The sequence below is a fragment of the Lycorma delicatula genome, chromosome 5 (genome assembly GCF_047948215.1).
Source record: "Lycorma delicatula isolate Av1 chromosome 5, ASM4794821v1, whole genome shotgun sequence".
Taxonomy (NCBI): domain Eukaryota; kingdom Metazoa; phylum Arthropoda; class Insecta; order Hemiptera; family Fulgoridae; genus Lycorma; species Lycorma delicatula.
The window spans coordinates 90,219,269-90,240,861 of record NC_134459.1 but is presented as its reverse complement, the minus strand read 5'-3'; the positions used below and the strand labels follow the sequence as shown (position 1 = coordinate 90,240,861).

General features: G+C 28.8%; 1 protein-coding gene across 2 annotated transcripts in view; it reads right to left on the bottom strand.

Moving 5' to 3' along the window:
• The window catches only part of LOC142325187 (uncharacterized), a 168,070-nt gene that overhangs the window by 84,639 nt on the left and 61,838 nt on the right, over nt 1–21,593 (bottom strand). For both annotated transcript variants that reach the window (XM_075366619.1, XM_075366618.1), the window contains one exon: nt 7,444–7,547. In XM_075366619.1, coding sequence (XP_075222734.1) covers nt 7,444–7,542 — 99 coding nt within the window. In that variant the 5' untranslated portion in view covers nt 7,543–7,547. The remainder of the gene's footprint in view (nt 1–7,443; nt 7,548–21,593) is intronic.

The window sequence follows — 21,593 nt, the reverse complement described above, 5'->3', positions numbered from 1 at the left end:
ATAGAAAATTCTTAGAATCCATTCACTCAATCGACTTTCTAGGCCAGTATCATAAAAAAACTAGAATTAGTAGTCTAATATAATTAAACATTAAAGAAAAATAAAATGAGGATAATTTCATAAAGATGGTTTTTTTTAATAGATTCTAATGATATTCTGAAAGTTTCTAGGCATCTAATGTATTTTTTTATTTGAGGGCCCTTGTTTGTGTAATAAGTATCCATACAGATTGATAAAACCATGGATCATCAAGCAAGGATGTGTTGTCAGAACTCAAAAATAGAAAAGCATCAGTCAGTCATCAGTCGGTCAGAAAAGCATCGAGAAGCATGTCGTCTAAATATAAATTGGCTCAGTCGGGTTTCAAACTACGAGCTACCCGCGCAGGAAGGCTAGCTCTAACTATTTATTATAATCTGACATATCATTAAAAATTAAACATATATTTAAGTAAAAACAGACCTTTAAGAATGAATAATATAAAATTCAACCATATTTGATTGCGGTTCATATACGCTATATCATCAAACCCCCTTAAAAACAACGCTAATCTAGAAAAGAGAAATTAAGAAAATTTATCTTTCTTTTACTATTTCTTAAATAAGAATTAAATATAGGTACTATATGATCGGACTCAAGAAAATTAAATACCGAAGAATAATCTAAAATTTAACAATTGGATGCTCCATCTGTATGTAAGGCTTAGGTTACACATACAAATATAAAACATAACCGGTTAAAATTTCATTAATTGAGCGTTTAAAATTTTATATAATGTTTATATATATTTCAAAATGAGTATTCTATATTCTATAAATATAGTATTATTTTTCTATAAATAATTTGAAAATATCAAATCAATAAAATAATATTCGCCCAGACGTTGGATGAACATACTAGCAACATTTAAAGATATAATATAATGAAACTATTAAAGCAGTTTATGTTTACAATAAAATTATCGAATACATTTCTATCGGTTGCTTTTTAAAATAAAGTAAGAATAAAAAGCAGTCCTGTATACCAGAGTTCTAGAAAAATATGTAAAATTTAAGTATTTTTAATTACATATGAGTTTTATAAAAATATATATAATTTTTCATTAAAACAATTCGAAGATGGGAAACCTTTATAATAAAAATTACGAAACAATGAAACCAATCGAATCGATTTATTCCAGTAGGAGTTATACTCCTAATCCTGAAAAAAATGAACATAGTTACACCTATTCATGTGTAGGTGCCCGGCTGTCTATAGGGTTTTCATTTAACTAAAATTAATGTAGGTTAACCTACGCGAAAACATTTTAAAATTTAAAATCTACCCTGTAGGGTCTCGACGATCTACTCAGTATGAATTACACACAACAAACAACTTTTTGTGTTCTAATTTTAGTAGAAACACAAAACTTACAAAAGTCTTGTAATCCAATTAAGACTTATAAAGTCTTAATTTAATATCTCTATCTCTTTTGAAAACACGCACAGACGCATACATATTTTAGTATAATGGGAATATTTTATATGAAATTTAAAGTTTATAAACAGTATAAAGCCAGACCGGGATTCGAAGTATTAATTTTCAGAACGAAAAACGAGACGCTACTGTAGAGGCCGCTACTGTAGATTCAACTGTAGAGGCCATCAAAATATGATTTGCCTACTTTTAGACCTGGGAAGGTGTTTCACTTATACTCCAATAACGTCCATAAATATTACCAACAGTTTATTTATTTTCATGAAAAATTGATGTTTTTGTTTTATAAGCCAAATAACAGCTAATATTTAATGATAATATAATTTACAACATACAGTGGGTGGGCAAAAAGTTAGTTTTTACGAATTAATTACAAGTACACAGTTATACAAAAAATATGTATATTACATGTTAAATACGTATCAGATGAAATGCCCAACATTTTGAATTTGTGGCAGTATTTATCACTTAATTTGAAACATCCGCTTGCGGGTGTACAAGATATTCATATTAAGAACATTTAGATTAGAAAATGTCATGACTGACGATTACCGAGAAAGAGAAATAATATCAAGGCGTCAAATTACGTGAAATCGGTAGTGAAGAGTTAGAAAATATCACATTGAATTTTTTGTATATATCCTATGATTTTTCCATCAACATTGAAGCATAAATCTCATTCTTGTTTTAAGTACTTACACACCATTATTCTCCTCAATACAAACAAGAAAAAAGTAACTGAAAAAAAAAACAAATTACACATTAATTTTATCAACTGATTTTTACCGTCTGCAAAACCGAAATTTCCCATCAGTTATAGGATGTTACAGAATTTAAATCTGGGTATGGGGGAGAAACTGATATTTAGCTTAACGTGTAGAGAGTAACAAAATAACAACCGCACTGTGCGTACAGATCTGTAAATCTACAATGCAGTATAATAAAATTTCAATCTTCTTCCGCTGATCTCGATGTAGCTTCTCGGCCTTTCATCCGGAGGTCCCAGGTTCGAATCCCGGTAAGGCATGACATTTTTCATAGTTTCGAAATTTCCATTTATATTCCTATATACAAGCTTTCGGCTTATATGGGGAATTAATCATCGACAAAAAAAATCTTTTCTTCTCATCGATATAAAATAATATATTATACAGATCACGTCAGGAGTGGATAGATATGCTACTCCCGATCTTGGTTATGGATAAAAAATCGGAATTTGTTGCATGGATTAAGGAAAAAATTGAAAGCAGAATACGCCATGATAGAAATAGAGAAAAAATGCTGTAAAACTGAAGAAACATATATGGACAAAATAGATAAAAGATGAAAGAGGGGAAAAAGAAGGGTTTAACAAGAATCTATAACGAATTATAAGAGAACTGTAAGTGCTAGATGAAAAAGGTGTTGGAGAAGATTTATTACGGAATTGGATGAAGATAAAGAGAAGGAAAAAGAAACAACTTTATGGTATTGAGGAAAGTAAAAAAGGATTTGGAATTTTAATAAAATATGAAAATGAAAACATGTTAACAGAAGCTGGATTAGTTTGAGGTAGCCAAGAGAAACTACATTGAAAAGTTGCTAGAAGTGGATCGGTTTAGGTCAGAGGAAATAGAAGAGAAAGACGTAAGGAAGTGGCAGTAAAGAAATAAAAACGAAATAGACTGAGAAAGCCATTAAGAAAATGAAGGTGGGGAAAGCAGCTAGTCGTAATAAAAAGAGAGTGAAAACGACCAAAGCTGCCAGAAAGATATGACGGATGTACTAGTTACATAAGAGTACTGAAATGAAGGTTGCGTGAAGTGATAAAGCTGAACAGAAGACGGAGAATACAGTAGTAAATATTAAAAAAAAAAGAAGGCATTAGAGATAATTGTAGAAACTTGAGAGATGGCGCTTATTTCGTAGGTCGCAGAAATGTTGGAGAGATTTATAAAATAAAAAGCAGAAAAGTGGTGAAAGAACAATCAGATGATCCACGATCGATTTGATTTTTAGGATAAGAATGCTGAGGGAAAGGTAATGAGACTTTAATAAGGTTTTTATTAGGTGTTTCTGAATGTATAGAAAGCTACGATAATGTGGCAAAATAATTAGTGTGGATCAGTTTACAAAGAAATGCTGTAAGAAAATTGGTAATAAAAATTGCCAGCTAATTATAACAAAAGTAGATACATACAAGAGCTTGTAAAAACCAAAGTAGGAATCTCGGAAAGTTTGATAAATCAATATCTAAAAAATGAAAATGTAGGCTAACATTGTCAAATATTTATTCACGATTATATAATTTTGAGAGTAGTCCTATAATAAATTTTATTGTATTGTTTTATATCTATTAATAAATTTTTAAGTATCTTTTGGATTTTTAATTATTATTTCTTATGTAAGACTAAAAAGAAATTATAAATGAATTTGCAGATTTTCATGACCGCATTTTGTAGATATGTACATTATACACATCCGTTGATCTCTAGAAGGCATTTGATAATGGGGAGTGAAATAAAATGTTTAAAAATTTAACATAGTATGGAAAAAGGAATTATTTATAAAAATCAGGCACCTGTAATTCAAGTACAACACTGCGAAAGGTAAATTTAAAAAAGAAAGGAAGTGGATATAAAAATGTAGTTTAACCTTATTGCTTTTAAATTTATGTGTATTAAAAGCATTAAAAAATTTTAATTAAGTTTTAAATTTTAATTTTAAGTTAAAATTCAGAGCGGAAAAATAATCTAAGAAGAAAAAAAAATCGTAATTTATTGATGAGATTGTTCTTTTAGCTTTAACTAAAAAATAATTTTGAAGAAATAATTAATAATATAGATTCCTTGATAGAAGAGAAATTTAATTATAAATTAAATAAAACAAATGAAATGAATTGTGAGGTAAATTGTAAAAGGAGTTACTAAGAAACAATAAAACTGGTGAAAATTTAAAGAAATGAGAAAATAATAAAAATCAAAAGAAATAAAATTACAAAGAATGAATAATATTGGAAATTATTAAAATAAATTTAATTAGTGCAAGAAAAAGAACTTTTATTGAGAAAAAATTTATTAGTATTACATGTAAACTGAAAAATAAAAAAAATAAACATTTACAAAGAATGTAGTAATTCAAAAAGAAAGTTATTTCCGATAGGACAATAGTTACATGGAGAAAAATTAAAAAAAAAAAACGTTTCAATGAAAAAAGATGCCTACGACAAATTCTTACTGAAGAATTACATTGATAGGTCATATTAAAAGTATAAATATTGTAACAAACATTTAAAATAAATAGAAATGATTACGTTGCAATTTGATTATGTAGTAGTAGCTTTAGCACGAGTTATCGTGCTGAAGCAAATATTTATTTCAAAAATTAAATTAAGAAAATTATAATAAACGAATCGTCATTTTTACAACCCTTACTGATCTATAACTGAAATGTTCCAAAGCCTTAATATTATATCTAATGAATTAGGTAACCATTACAAATTAAACATTTTCATTAATTTATTGCTCAGTTAATTTTATTTAATACAACAGGAAATTATAATAATTATATTATTGCGTAATATAGATGACACTGCACATATTTTTAAACAGTTGGCAGTCGATGTTTGTGTCAGACGATTATACAAAGAACGAGAAAAATAATAATTTTAAATAAACTTTTTAAACTGATTTTGAAATCCCGTTTTTGTATACGACACTTACTAAACATATTATATTGAATTGTGCAATCTTAGAGTTTAAAAAAATTATGAAATCCAAATGTGTTTTCACTACAATATGTCTGGAAGGAATATATATATATCTTAATCTTTACATATTTCCCACATCCTAGATCCTGTACTTCCAGTGGGAGGAAATCTGGGCAATGGCGGCTCGCATATAGGCACTGTGGAACTGCAGCACCCTCTATTTCCAGTTGATATTATCGATAACATTTAATATAATGAGTCAATATAACACGCTGGAAGGGCGAAAGAGAAGGTAATTAGTAAAAACTAATTATGTATTTGTTTCTATGTACATTGAAATTTAAATTAAGCACCATTGAATTATAGTGTTTTTAAGCGGACATTTTATTAAGTTATGTAATAGTACTAAAAAATATTATATGTATTGACAATTTATTATTTATTCAGTTAAATCGAATAAATAATAAGGTACCATATTCTTGAATCTGAAAGTGTAGAATTAGATTATTATCCTGCTTCCAACTATTCTATTTGATTCATTTTTTCGGTTCTTTTATTTTACAAAAATTTTTAACCATGGCCTTGAAAAGGCTTAGAAAAAAAATTTCTGGAGCATCATCCCAGTAATTTTAACTACGAGCCGCCACTGGATCTGGACCAATAATTTATAATTCAGTTGAATACTTCCTCGTACTACAAGATTCCAGGGATGGACATGTCTTAGTTCCTTTACGAAAACCGTGAATCTTTTCTTAGCAATTGTTTTTTTGTTTGTTTGTTTTTTTTTCTATACGGGTAGATTATATCCTCCTTTTTTTATAACAATATTTAGAATTATACAAAATAATTCCGATCTCCGAGGCGGGATGGTAGCATCTCGGCCTTTCATCCGGAGGTCCCGGGTTCGAATCCCGGACAGGCATGGCTGTTTTCATACGTTAAAAGATTCCATTTCCAAATCCCTCGCACAAGCTTCAAGCTTACGTGGCGATATTGTCAAGCAAAAAAAAAAAAATTGTAATTGTGATCTAATAACGACTAAGAAAACAGAGAAGTAAAAATACAAGAAAAAATTGTAGAACATGTGCAAGATTTAATTTCCTTTGAATTTTTATTAAAATAATAAAGTCACTTTCTTAATATTTCCTTCCAGAAGATCTTTCCGGAATTATAATGTAGTTCATTCTCATTGACATCTAAGAAAAGAAAGGTTACATTGATGTCATACGATGTTCAGTACACATAATCGATAGTTACGTTATCTTTTTTCTTTTTTCTGTTTAGCCTCTGGAAACACCGTAAGGTATTACTTCAGAGGATAATATGTAACATGTAAATGAACTGTAGTCTTGTTCAGTCTCAGGTCGACCATTCCTGAGACGTGTGGTTAACTGAAACCCAACCACCAAAGAACATCGATATCCATGATATAGTATTCAAATCCGTATAAAAGTAACTCCTGTCTTTACTAGGTTTTGAACCTTAGAACTCTCGGCTTTGAAATCAGATGATTTGCGATGAAGCGTGAACGACTAGACCAGCCCGTTTTTTTTTTATTTTAATTGTTTTTTTAGTTACGTTATCTAGTCATACAAAAATCTAACGCTCGCCCTCTTACTAACCTTGTCTAATTAACACTAAATATTAAAACAAAAGTGCATTATTTATCTAGTAAATATATTTCTAACAGAAAACAGGGTAAATCAAAATTGAGCGGCCCCCTAACGTTAACAAAGATACTAATTTTTTTATTATTTTAACTTATTTATTTTGTTGAAGTTTATTAAAGGCTATTGTTTATTAAGTTATTGTAAGTTTATTAAGGCTATTGTTTTTTAAAGCGATTAAATTTATTGAGGTAAAACGAAGAATAATTCTTTGTTCTTTAAAGTTTATTATCTTTTATTTAGACGATAGACTTAAATAGCTACAGTTTAATATATAAATAAATCGGGTTTCCGTTATTTTAATTTAATTTTATTATTTTTTTTTTTTTTTTAGAGAAACTTGTTATTTATGTGACCGTTGCACTCCACGAATTATTTAACGTGAGCTTTTATATTTATATCCTTGAAATAATTAAGTTATATTCATATAACACAATCATGCATTCAATAATTGAAGGTGACAATGAAATAAAATAAGAGTTCGATATAAAAAACGAAGCCTGGATTAAATCCGGATAATATTCATCCATACACATATACACAAACCGCTCATTTTCCATTTGTGAAATAAAGTAAAACATGCTACTGATTTACGTAATATTTTAATATTACCTGCATTTGTGCAAGCCTGGATACCGTTGCTGTACCATCTGGTGATGTCATACTAGTATTCTGGTGAAGTGGATGAACCACTGCCATCGGACCAGACATTTGACCTAGAAATAATAACAGGAATAATAAAATCTAAATATAAACTAAGCATATGTATAATTAAATCAACATTTATTAATATCTTTATTCCATATATTAAATTAAAGTAAAACGTTTTCCGGTCTGACATTTTTTAAACTGCTTACTTTAGCGAATTAAAAATAAAAAACCGCAAGGAAATGCGTTCGCATGCACGCTTATTTTGTTTTTATATAAATAAAGTTTTTAGCTAATATTATGTGTAAAACGTAACGGATTTACGGGAAAAAATTAAAAATTTTAGTTGTCAATCATTTTATTACTGTTGCACCAATTTACTCAGTCAAATTGAATATTTAACACAATTTTATCTAACAAATTAATCGATATAAGGTTTTTTAACATAAAATAAACAGGATTTTTAAATTTTAGAATAAGCAATAAAACAAACTAAATTATCTATAGAAGAATAAGGTCATAAGATCAAAACTGATTTTTGTATTGATTTTTTTTTAAAATTAAGTTTAATCGAATTACTTTGTTTTTAAATTTTAGAACCTTTTTGCATACGTTTAATATTAATTTTTGATATTTTCTAAAAATTTAAATTTTTGAGTTGTTTTGAGCAAATCACAATTTTTTGTAGGCTATACGTAAATCTAATAAATCTGTTACCTCAAAATCAGTTCGAAAATATAATAAACTACATTTTCCAAATCTAATGGTTATAATCTGTAACCAATATGTAATATACTTTCAAACCTGTTGTGAGATTTTTTCAGAGCAATTTAAGTAAGCGACGACGTCAAACACAAAATTTCATCTACCCGTAAAATAGATTAAAAGTTAAATTCTATGAAAATTTTATATAATTTTACTGACACAACACCACTGGAATACATCCTTATTCAGAAGTTTTATTTAAAAATAAATGCCGATCTGCGAAGAAAATAAAATTAGAAAAGTTAGATTGGGATAAGGTAAAGAAAATCTTAACATAGATTGTATCGCTTTTACAGACGACCTTGCAATCCTAGCAGAAGATATACAAACGGAGGAGGAAGTATTGCACATCTTGATGGAGACGGCTGAAAAAATAGGTCTAAGGATATCAATCGGTAAAATTGACCACATGACCAACATTAGGTATTCACCAAATTATTTAGTAACAATCCTTGAAAGAATTAGGAAGACGGAGAAATTCAAATGTCTTGGTGAAGTAATACAACCAAACGGGTTAGATAGAGAGGCAAATAAGGCTAGAATAAATAAACTGCGGAAGATTTACACCTTATAATAAAAAAAGGATATCAAGGATGGTAAAGATTCGACATTACGCCACAGTAATTAGGATTGCAGTGCTGTATGCCACAGAATGATAACTCTAAACCGAGGAGACTGATAAATTGGAGTTAAAGAAAGATACTCGGACCACGGTAAACTGATGAGGGTTAGAGGACGCGGAAGGTCGAAGAACTCTACCTTCATATAAGGAGACTCATGGATGCCATTCGAAAAAGAAGATTGGCCTTCTACGTCCTCATGGCTAAAATGGATGAAAGAATGACGAAGAGGCTTTTTGAGAAGAACAAATGAACATTAAATGGTTCACACAGGTGAAAGAAGATCTCGTAGTTGTAGGGATAAATCGAACAGATATAAGAGACAGAGATACATTTAGGAAGAAGAACCAAATTTGTGAAGGTTTTCAGAAATATACCAGAAAATGGTTGCAAGAAAGGAAGGAGCAACATAGTTTGAAAATGAAGGAGAGTCGGAAGAAAAGAAAATTAGCCAGGAGTTAACTACTAAATGTGGTCGGTAACGGAAAAAAACCTTTTAGATAATGCAGAAGTACGTAACTTATGGTCAAGTTACATTAAAATAATTTCTCTCTTTCAATTAGTAGTATCATGAGATATAACATTAATAAATTACATCTTTGTTGATAGCCTAGAATCGGTAAATAATTTGAAGTTTTTGATAAAACTTTCACCGAATATTTATTCTATGATTGTCTGATCAGTTATTCTGCGATTCCAATTAAATTTGATCCAGTTATTTTTAAATGAATTTTAACGACTTACCTGAGAAGTTTGTCGTTAAGATTCAGTTAAACGCACTTGCCAAAACCTCAACTGAAACTAAACAAGACTACCTCCAGGACCACCGTCAGGTGTTGCTTCAAAGGATAAGATGAATGATTTGTAGCGTGTGTGAAAATGCCATCCCTGACCGGGATTCGAACCCGGGACCTCCGAATGAAAGGCCGAGACACTATAACTCGTACCACGGAGGCCGGCAAGATCACCTGTCCTACTGTTAGTTAGATTTACAACATGCAACCTATAAACAGGAGTTTTAGAAACTAATGCGCTTGACAAAACTGTCGTGTGAAAATAGCAGGCTATTTAAAAGAATTCATTGGTTTAAATAATCGATATATCGACATAATAAATGTAAAACTAAACAATACTTAATTATGAGTCTGATTTTATTTACAACATATTAAACATTATAAACTACTCTCTTAACAATTACATGGAAACGTGCTCCAGATAATCTCTTCAAAGTTAATTACGCAACTCATCCTTTAGTTCTACAATTCCATTGAACAAGTAAGTGCTTAATTAACTCTGAAAAATATTTTCGGTATAATTATTCCATATAATCTGAAAATAAGTAATAATATCTTTAATATTTAAAAAAAGTGTTTATCACTTTTCGACATGTTGATCAACGAGGTTATTACTTCCTTGTACGAAGTAAAGAAAGTATTGTGATCGCGAAAAATTTGGGTTTTCAGATTTCAACGGAAATATTCATTTTGACCATCCCTGAATCCATTTTGACTAGTTTCCGTGTGACGTCTGTACGTACGTACATCTTGCATAACTCAAAAACGATTAGGATGTTGAAATTTTGGATTTAGGACTGTTCTAACGTCTACTTGTGCACCTTCCCTTTTGATTGCAAACGAGTTGACCAAAAATGTCCAAAAAAGCCCAAAATCCAAAAGTTTTGGATTTTGAACTTTTTCTTAACTGCAATAATAAGCCCGCATTGACAGCTTTTCAACGGTATATCAAGTGGTACTAATTTTCATTGGTTCCAGAGTTAGCCAAATAAAACTTTAATTAATGAAGTGTTTTGATCTTACAGGGGAAGGCACATCGGTTCGAATTCCATGTCATTTCCTTTTTTTTTTAATTTAAATATGTTGAGTTATTAATAATTATTAACCTGTGAATGTAAAAAAAATTTTTCAATAAATAATAATTCAATAATAACAATAAAAAAAAAAAAATAAAAAAAATATGAAAAAAAATCAGAAGTTCTTAGTGAAATAAAATTTTATGTGCTTTTAAAAAATGTGTATATGTAATTTAATAGGCGTACAAGGAAATCATGTAGTGTCCACATCAGATTTTTTTTGTTTGTTTTAGACAACCTTTTAACACCCACAGTACATAAATGATTTGATCACTTGATTCATATCAGTTTCAGATAAAAATTCTTTACATAATGGCGTAAATGGGATCTAATCAAATTCAAATTACTATGTGATACAAGAATTCAGATCTAGTTTAAAATAATCATAAAATATCTGAATTTTGATTTTTTCTACGGTTTGAAATTTTCCACGGTATCGAATTTATTTTTATCTGTCTTTAAAAAAGTAGGAAGTTTTCACATCAATCCATACGTACGCGTATCTTTTGAATGTCTGTTCAAGCCTTACTTTCACAAAATTCACCGATTTCGATATTATTCGGTTTAAAAAATATATATGTATTTAAAATAGTAAAATTCTCTTATAGTTCTGTTGTAAGGTTTTGCAGTTAGTATAAGTGAAATAATTTTAACGAAATACTTAATAGTCTACATAGAAAATTTGAGTAAATTTCATTATATTTTTTCTTGTCATCGGATTGAAGTTTACAGGATAATCATAAATAACTTGATGCCATTTTAATTATTAAATTTTCCAGTTTAATATTAATTAGAAGATTTCAATTAAAAATTAATGCATATTGCTCCATTTCAGATCGCCTTAATTCGTATTCAGTAGCAATAGCCTACCAGTATTTCACTGCGTTTTTTTTCATATTTTTATCAAAAAATAAATTTTTTGCCTTTGATAGGAATCTTACTATAAGAAAATAGCTGTTTTTATACGGAACAGTAGTTTTTAAAATTATATATTTAAAAAAAAATTAATGCAAAATAAACTTAGAAAAAAGATTTAAAGAACTCAATAAGAACTACAAATATTTTTTCAGTTCTTAGACGTCAATTTTTTTGAAGTGCTCATCAAATTATACGTTAGAAATTAATTTGATAATTATTTTTAGTTTGGCCGACTTTTAAAAATCAAAATTAAAAGAAATGAAAAGGATGACATTTTAATTCTTTTATTACAATGATTTTGAAATAAATTTTATTACTTTTTCAAATTTTAATAATATCAATCTTATTTAAACGGAAAAACTAATAATAATAATACATGATAGTGGTGTTACTGTAGTCGCTAATGACTATAATTGTTGAAGAGACTATAAATAAAAGCATTAAGAAAAATAAATAATAATAATAAATGTGTTTTAGATTGTTTTTTTAAATTTGAAAAAGTTGTTAAAGTATTGCATGACCTTTCTAACTATTCATAATAAAGATTAAAAGAGTTAGATAAAAAAAAAAAAAAAACACAAAACAAAATAGAATGCATAATTTTTATAATAAAGATTTTAAGAAAACTTTTTCTTAAAATATTCATATATAAGATAAGCTTAACAAATTTGCTTACGTAAATTTTTCTCTAAATTCCCCTTCAATAAAAGCTAAAATAAGAAAAATAAAATTTACTAACACGTTTCTGTATTTAAGGTCGTGATCTATAATTTAAAAAAAATTGTGGACATTCCTTGATTGCTTTAATTATGATTTATGAAGTATAAAATTTCAAAAAGGTTTTGAAAAATATTTAAACCGAAGGGTTATAGAGCAGAAGAATAAAAAAAAACCATATACTTCAATTTTAAGAGATGGGGGTTAATTAAAAAACAAAAATTGGAATATTAGTGTATGCATTATTTATATACGTAGGAAAAAAACTTGTTTTAATAAAGTTTTCCCTAAAATGCCTCTGAAGAAAATTGAAATTGCTTTTTCGCGATATCCCTCCACCCTTTCACGGATTTTGAAAAAAAAATAATATGATCCGTGCTCCACATATAGAAATATTTTAACCAAATCTGAAGAAAATCGGTTTAGTCAGTCCTAAAATGTAAGGCCAAAAGCAGTACAATACACATACGTACATATGCACATATACATGTTTTTTATTAGATGAAGTAGTTGGATCCTAAAACGTAAAAATTTACAAAAAACCAGTTTAGTCTAAGATCTGGTAGCTCATTTCTGCAGGTATCTGTTTTTTTTTTTTTTTTTTAATAAAACTCGATTTAAATGAATGATTAATGATAATTTAATACATTACTGCCGGGTTGCCTAGCAAAAATTAGCGGCAATTACCTTTAATTAAATATATTGTAATTAATTTATTTTAACTAATTGCAAATATATTATTTTTAAGTGAATTAAACGTCATTTGAAAGAAAATGATGTGAAGAATATAAAAAAAAAAAATGGTTTCCAGCTCTCAGTCAGCCGCAACCTTCAAGTCGCCATGTGTAAACAGGTATGTTATTGTTAATTATTTACGCTAACCGCGTTTTTCAAAAAAAAAAAAAAAGTTACTAAATTGAAGTTTAATTTCGTCTGTACACGATAATCGCGCTGCGTTTTTGTTTACAACATGAAGCAACGTGCGTATTCCTTCTCTCTCGTTCATACTCATCCAGGCTGAAAGTAATTAGTTCAAATAATGGTAACCACTATTTGCGGCCATTTTTTTTACAAGCAACCATGTGTTATCGTTTACAGAAAAATTTTAACTTCAATTTAGCATTTAATTTTTTTTTTTTAAACACGATGAGCGTAAATAATTAACAATAACATACCTGTTTACTCGTGGTAATTTGGAGGTTGCGGCTGACTGAGAGCTGGCAACCATTGTTTTTTACATTATTCACATTATTTTCTTTCAAATGACGTTTAATTCACTTAAAAAAAATAAATAGTTGCAATTCGTTAAAATAAATTACAGTATATTTAATTAAAGGTAATTGCGTCTAATTTTTGCTAGGCAACCCGTTAGTAATGTATTAAATTATCACTAATCATTCATTTAAATCGAGTTTCATTAAAAAACACCTACCTGCAGAAATCAGCTGCCGGATCTTGTAATAATATCTTACTTTTGAGATGATCACTATATTTTCTCCTAACTAACTATATTCGCCAGGGAAGTAAAAATATGTAATTAGAGTAATTATGAAAAATAGGGTTGTTAAATGAATAACCTTTTCTTTTTTAACAAAAACCTTAGAATAAAAATGTTAGGCTCAAAGGAAAAACATTCAATCAAAAATAATCATAATCATGTATTTAAATGTTTTATTATTTATTGTAACTTTCTCTTAATAAACTGACTGTACACCCACAATATTTGGCAAGGTTACAATCAATAGGCAGATACCTTCTCTATTGAATTAATTAAAACACAAAAACGGGTGTACATACGAACGAGCACGCTCATACACACCGACTTAAAGTTAGTTGTGATTTTATAATTCAGTAGTACGTTTGTGTATAAAACACTTATAAATATATGTTTAAACAACCACAAGGACAAATAATATTAGTGGATTTATAAAAATTGATTGTAGAAAAAAACAATTTATTTAGAATTAATCAGATTTAAAGAATTTCAGAGTTAATCGTAATTTAACGGCATTTTTATTCAGGTACAACTTCTTTAAACTACCGCTTCTTTTTGGATCGGACTAATTTCATATAATACACTTAATAGAGTAAATTTCTCCTCTATATAAAGCCCAATTCAATACAGTTCGGCCAGTAGCCAACTCAGAACAACATCCCAACCCCGTAGAGGGAAGATACCCACCTTGTGACGTTACCGGTCGCCACACCACCCCCTCCGGTCACTCAGAACAACAGATCTTTTCGTTTAAATAGAAGCGCTAAATTTTAGATTTATTAGAGCATTGAAATAAAAAAAATAAAAAAAAATCGTAATACCAGTAGCTCTCAAATTATTTCTTCTACAAACAAGTTTATCCAAACAAGTTCATTGTAATGAATACAATAGTCCAGTGTTCAATTGTTCACATTTTGATTGTCAGTGTTATCCAAAAACGTTAAAGAATTAATTACATAAATAAATATACATAAAAAAGATTAATAAAAAAAAAAAAAAAAAAAAAAACAGCGCTGATAAAGCACAGAAAAATCTACTTGTATTTATAAAATAAAACTGAAAATGAAACAAAAATAAAACCGACAACAAAGTTTACTTTCTAGGCATTGGTTATTTATTCTTATAAAGTGGGAAAAATAATGGTGCATTAAAAAAGTGTAAAAAATTAAGAAAACCGATATTTTTTAAATCGATAATTTAAAACATTGTTAAAAATATGTAATAAATAAAAAGATAACTTTTTTCGATTTATGAGGAAGAGGGAAAATTTGGAGGCAAGTTTTTTTTTTTAGATAGTAAGATTAGGATGTACGCATGTGCTGAGTTTAATGTGAAGAGCGCCTACACTTGCAAAATTTTGAGAAAATTGATCCCCCAAACTTTTACCAACAAATTTCCCCATTTACACGAGTCTCTGTGTCAAATTTCATCAAAATCGGTTTATTCAGTAAAAAATTATTAAGCTTCAAACACGCTAACAATCATAATCACGTATAACAATCATGGTTTCTTGTACGTACGTATGAACATTACCCCCACTTCTTTTTTGTTTTTTGGGATTCCTGGGCCATGAAACGTCAAGAAATGAAAAAAAATCCATACTCCATATTTTGACTGATTACCATATTTTTCTTCTTGCAGTACAACTCTACAAATATGATACCAGGATCGTAAAATATAAATACAATATAGCAGTGGAGAGTGAAATTTTAAATAAAAAAATTAACTTAAAAAAATATGTTACTTATACTCACTACTCCAGGAAAAGTGGGGAAAGTACTTTATCTAGTTCATCAGATATGCTATGATAAGATTTATCTCAAGAAAAACCAAAGATAAACCTGTTATAAATGAAAACTCTAGTAAAACTTTCCCAAACGAATATGATTATTATTACTGTTCTCTTAACTATTAATTCATTTTTAACCAGTGGTAGCTCGTAGCTAAAATTAGTGGGGGGGTGCTGCTCCACAAAAGTTTTTCTGGGCCTTTTCAAGGCCATGGTTAAATTTTTCTGTAAAATAAAAGAACAGAAAAAATGAATCAAACAGATTAGCTGGAAGCAGGATAATAATCTAATTCTACACTTTATCACAGTCAAGAATATGGTACACGGTTTTTAAGCACATTTTGCTTAAAATGTGCTTAAAAACCGTATTCGATTTAACCGAATAAATAATAAAATGTCAACACAGATAAAATTTTTTAGTATTATTAGATAACTTAATAAAATGTCCGCCTAAAACCACTATAATCAAGCGGTGCTTAATTTAAATTTCTATGTACGGAAACAAATACATAATTAAGTTTTACTAATTACCTTCTCTTTCGCCCTTCCAGCCTGTTTTTGGACAGAATTGGAAATCAAAGAGTCCCTACTTTCCGCCATCTTCTGATCACTACTGAAAAAACAACTAAACCGCTTTTATATTCTTTCCACTGACTAAACTAGAAAAGGGAACGAACAAGGAACGTTCCATAGACACGCGGAGTTAAAAACAACTACCTTCAACCAGCACACCAGGGTCGGTACTGCAAGAGCAACAGTGCTCTCTCTCCCTCGCAGTCTCGCGTGCAGCTTCCTATGTGTGCATGCGCACAACAGCCAAACACCACGCCGCTGGAATAGTGTAGCGCACAGTCCCATACAAAGATTTTTGCATCTTTTTCATAAACTGTGGGATGGCTACTGCCATTAAGTTAAGGATTATATATTGTACAAGTATAAAGAAAGAATTAAAGAAAAAAGGACTCGTATTAAATGTTATCGATAATATCAAGTGGAAGTAAGGGTGCTGCACTTCCACAGTGCCTATACGCGAGCCACCACTGTTTTTAACATAGTTATTATCTCTATCTTCTGCTTATGCTAAGTATATTAAGTTAATATGGTTTACTTATATCTTATTTTGGCAATTATGTATATATTTTTTTCAACTATTAAAAAGCTAGTTTTCCGCCATTTTAGAGGTCTAACACTTGATTTAATAAAATATATATTTAAATACTTTATGCATTTTAATAAACATTACATTAGTGCGTTTGACCAAGTTGGGATAGCTTACACAGTTATTGATAATTACAACATTTTAATTTTGGCGGCCATTTTACGGTGAACCCGACGGCCGATCGCGGCTATTCGTGTATTTCTGTAATACTCTATTGATGCTTTAATTTTGATTAAAAATCAAAATCCGAAACAAAAAGTGTTCACATTCAAATACAAATATTGAATTCAATAACGAATTGTTCTTTCGTTGAAAAGATTAATCATCATCGAAATATTACTTATCTTAAATATAATTTAGATAAGGTAAATGGTTAATGTTCTCATGATAGAAAAAATACCACAAAAATATTTAAAACATTTTAAAATTCTAAATAGTTAATAAATATATTACTCCCTATCATCATTTAATATTGTGATTTCTCTGTCAATACTAATAAAATAAATTAATCAATTACCTAAGTCCTGTTTATCACGAATATTTTTCAAAAAGTTGGTTTCTAGTAAGTTTACTTATCACCAGTTCTAGGTAATGTTGGGGCTCAGCCGATTTATGCAGTCTATTTGGCCATTTGTAATAAGCCAAAATCTCCTTTATTATTTTTGTTTCAATCTTTCTTTAATTTGTTTTATATGTCTTAAATTACAATTACTAGCTTTACAAATTATTGTATAGATATTCACTCTCTCTAAGGATTTAGTTTTATATTTAACACTTTCAGAAACAGAAGCCAACTCTCTGAAATTAATGTTAAACCTCCACATATATATTTTTTCTGCTAAACTGAAGGACATTTTTATCTATATTGTTTCCAATATTTATTTAAATTAAATTTGTTTTGATGCCGTTAGTAGATTTTCTATCCCTGTTATTTATTTTTTTAAAAACTCAGCTTTATGTTTGATAAAAACGGTTTCTTTACGATGAAATAAAACACTAAATGGCGTCCGGTTTGAACTAAAAATAATTGCATTGAAAGCTGTCATGTTATATTGCATTGAATGAAATTAAAAAAATAATCAATAATATGTTTTCAGTGCGAGTAGATTTTCTATAAATATTGGTTATTTTTTATATTACTCAGTAATTAATGAAATAATTTTAAACCCAATATTGATAAGATCTAATTACTTTCAATTTTATAAGTAAATTATGTATTTTTATTGACAACTTTTAGTTATTTGACATCGTAGATATTTTAACATCATTTTCAATGAGGAGAAAGAAAAGTGTCAAAGATAGCAAAAACATCTTCATGTTATATTTTTAAATGAATTCACGGTTAGCCTAGCTTTTATTTATCACCAAAGAAAACTCTGTCACTATTAACTCCGCGTGTGTATAGAACGTTCCTTGTTCGTTCCCTTTTCTAGTTTAGTCGGTGGAAAGAATATGAAAGCGGTTTAGTTGTTTTTTCAGTAGTGATCAGAAGGTGGCGGAAAGTAAGAACTCTTTGATTGCCAATTCTGTCCAAAAACACGCTGGAAGGGCGAAAGAGAAGGTAATTACTAAAAATTAATTATGTATTTGTTTCCGTGTACATAGAAATTTAAATTAAGCACCGCCTGATTATAATGGTTTTAAGCGGACATTTTATTAAGTTATCTAATATACTAAAAAATTTTATCTGTATTGATATTTTATTATTTATTCCGTTAAATCGAATACGGTTTTTTGCACATTTTAAGCAAAATGTGCTTAAAACCGTGTACCATATTCTTGAATGTGATAAAGTGTAGAATTAGATTATTATCCTGATTCCAGCTATTCTATTTGATTCATTTTTTTCGGTTCTTTTATTTTACAGAAAAATTTAACCATGGCCTTGAAAAGGCCAGAAGAAACTTATAAAATTTGTGAAATTGTTTCTTGATTTTTGAGTAAATCGAGAGGAATCTGAATAAAATTGAATAATAGGACAAAATTGTCATTGTTTTGATCAAACTTGTTTTGTTGGTATGAGAATGTTATTTTTGGTATTTAAAAGACTCGCTCAAGTAATAATCTGAGTGCATAGTCTGTAGTTAAATATGGGAACAGGTTCTGTGTAACATCTTCAGTGTTAGAGGAAGGCACGAGGATAGAATTTTCGCTAATCGGTTAATTTGATAGTTGAGGGTTGTAATTTGGGGTAGGTGGTCGTGGTTGGAAGAGACCGTACGAAGGCGATAGTAAGTTATGTAAATACTAATGAAAATGTCTGCCGAGTTATTTGCATCTGTGGCATCCTGACAGACGCAAACGGCAAAAAGATAACTGAGATGTGTTATCAGGTTTAGAGGGCCTAAAGACGACTTCCTTGAAGCCTATCAAGGCTAGGAACGGAGAGAGTAGATTGGCGACCGGGATCGTCACAAGGCCGATGTCTTCTCCTATGGGGTCAGAACAATATAATATAATAGATATTATTCTTATCTAAGAACCGAAATTACAACGGATAAAAGAAATAATGAAGATATCAAAAGAAGAATTAGTTGATAAACGACCCAGGAAAGTTTACATCTAGAAAATAAATTTATTAGTAATAAATATAATTTAGGACAAAGAGAAAACTACAATAAACGGTTATTGAAATAAACTGAAAAATAAAATAACACATACATTGAAACAATTTACGAGGCAATATTTTCAAAAAAATTTTAATTTAACCGATTTGGTAGGTAGGATGATCAACAGAGATTGAGATGGATTAAACATATTTAAAAGAATATCAAATGTTAATTTGCCTAATTTAGTTTTACGTTAATAAATTCGGGGCAAAAGATATCATGGTAAACCGAGGAGAAGATCGATTGATGATTATTAAGCCGAAACAACTTATGTCGTACGTTAATGATGATAGTAATTAGGAAAATTAGAAATAGACTCAAATAAGAATCGTGAGTACAAATATCCTATTTTTATGGTCATAAAACCATTTTGGAATCAATGAAACTTAATTTTTAGATAGCTCCTTGTAAGCCTTCGAGAATCTACCTTTCTCAAAAAATATAATAAACAAAGAAGATTATAAAAAAAGAAAATTATGTTTTAATGATATAATTAGCAAACATTAATTTTTTTCAATCGAATAACACCCTAAATCAGTTACCATGTTTTTAATGTAATTATGTTGGGCTAAAGTCAATTTCCATTAAATTCAGATTTAAATTCTGTTAACAGATGGAAAATGTTTGTTTTGCAGTTGGTATTAATGAGCTAACGTAATGAATGACGTTTAAGTATATAAAAAAAGATAAGATTTTTTGTGCTTAATATCTGGTGGAAAAATAAAAAAGAATATTGCTGTCGTCAATGAAGAAGTCAAACAAAATTTCCTAAATATCTTCTACCAATCAGTCAACATTTTTGTAAGTTGAGCTTAAAATCTGAAAATCCTGCTAATAAAAATGTTTGTTATTAATACGCCAATAAAAGGTTAACGGAAAATAACAGCAAAGTGATGTTTTATATATTTAAGATTTATGATTCTAATGGTGTATTTAAATTTTTTCTATGATTTCTTTTCACACCTGCCAATTTATATGGCGCTTAGAATAGTATGACAATGTAACATCGTTTTCAAATATATATATTAATAAACAGATTAAATTGAAGTTCATGATCTTGTTTACTTCCTCAACGACATAAAGACATATTATCCTGTTCACGTAAAAGTCAATGATAAAGTCAAATATAGAATGTAACCTTTCATTCTAGTCTTTACGAATAAATTATTTATGTAGCTGTTTAGTTCATTTAACCAAAATTGGAAGCTTGAATTATATTTTCATATAAAATTATATGATAGAATTTATTAAAGTATAACAAAAACAAACTGTAATGCTCTTATTTATCTTTATTAGAATTTTAAATTAATAGAGATTTATTGGCAATCAAAATATTAAAGAGAAACTAAATGTTGATGGCAAATTAAATTGTCTCGTGCACTGCATCAGTCGTTTATATACATTGCATTCTTTTCTACTTTATGCTTACAGATATGCTTATCCTCATAATTTTACCCTCAGCATATCTCATACAAATATTTTCTACAGAATATTTTTTCCATTTTTATTTTACATGATTTTGCTAAAACGTTCAATGTATCTTAAAATTTGTTCTATTTCAAATTTTATTAATCTACTTATAGTAAGGACATTAAAAACACAGTAACTGCTTTTGGGGTGTTATTCGATTGACAAAAATTAATGTTTGCTAATTATATCATTAAAACATAATTTTCTTTCTTTATAATTTTCTTCGTTTATTATATTTTTTGAGAAAGGTAGATTCTCGAAGGCTTACAAGGAGCTATCTAAAAATCAAGTTTCATTGATTCCAAAATGGTTTTATGACCATAAAAATAGGATATTTTTACTCACGATTCTTATTTGAGTCTATTTCTAATTTCCTAATTACTATCATCATTAACGTACGACATAAGTTGTTTCGGCTTAATAATCATCAATCGATCTTCTCCTCGGTTTACCATGATATCTTTTGCCCCGAATTTTATAACTTAAAACTAAATTAGGCAAACTTTCATCTGATATTCTTTTAAATATGTTTAATCCATCTGAATTTCTGTTGATCATCCTACCTAACAAATCGGTTAGATTATTTAAATGTTTTTGAAAATATTGCCTGGTAAATTGTTTCAATGCATGTGTTGTTTTATTTTTCAGTTTATTTCAATAACCGTTTAGCGTAGTTCTCTCTTGTCCTAAATTATATTTATT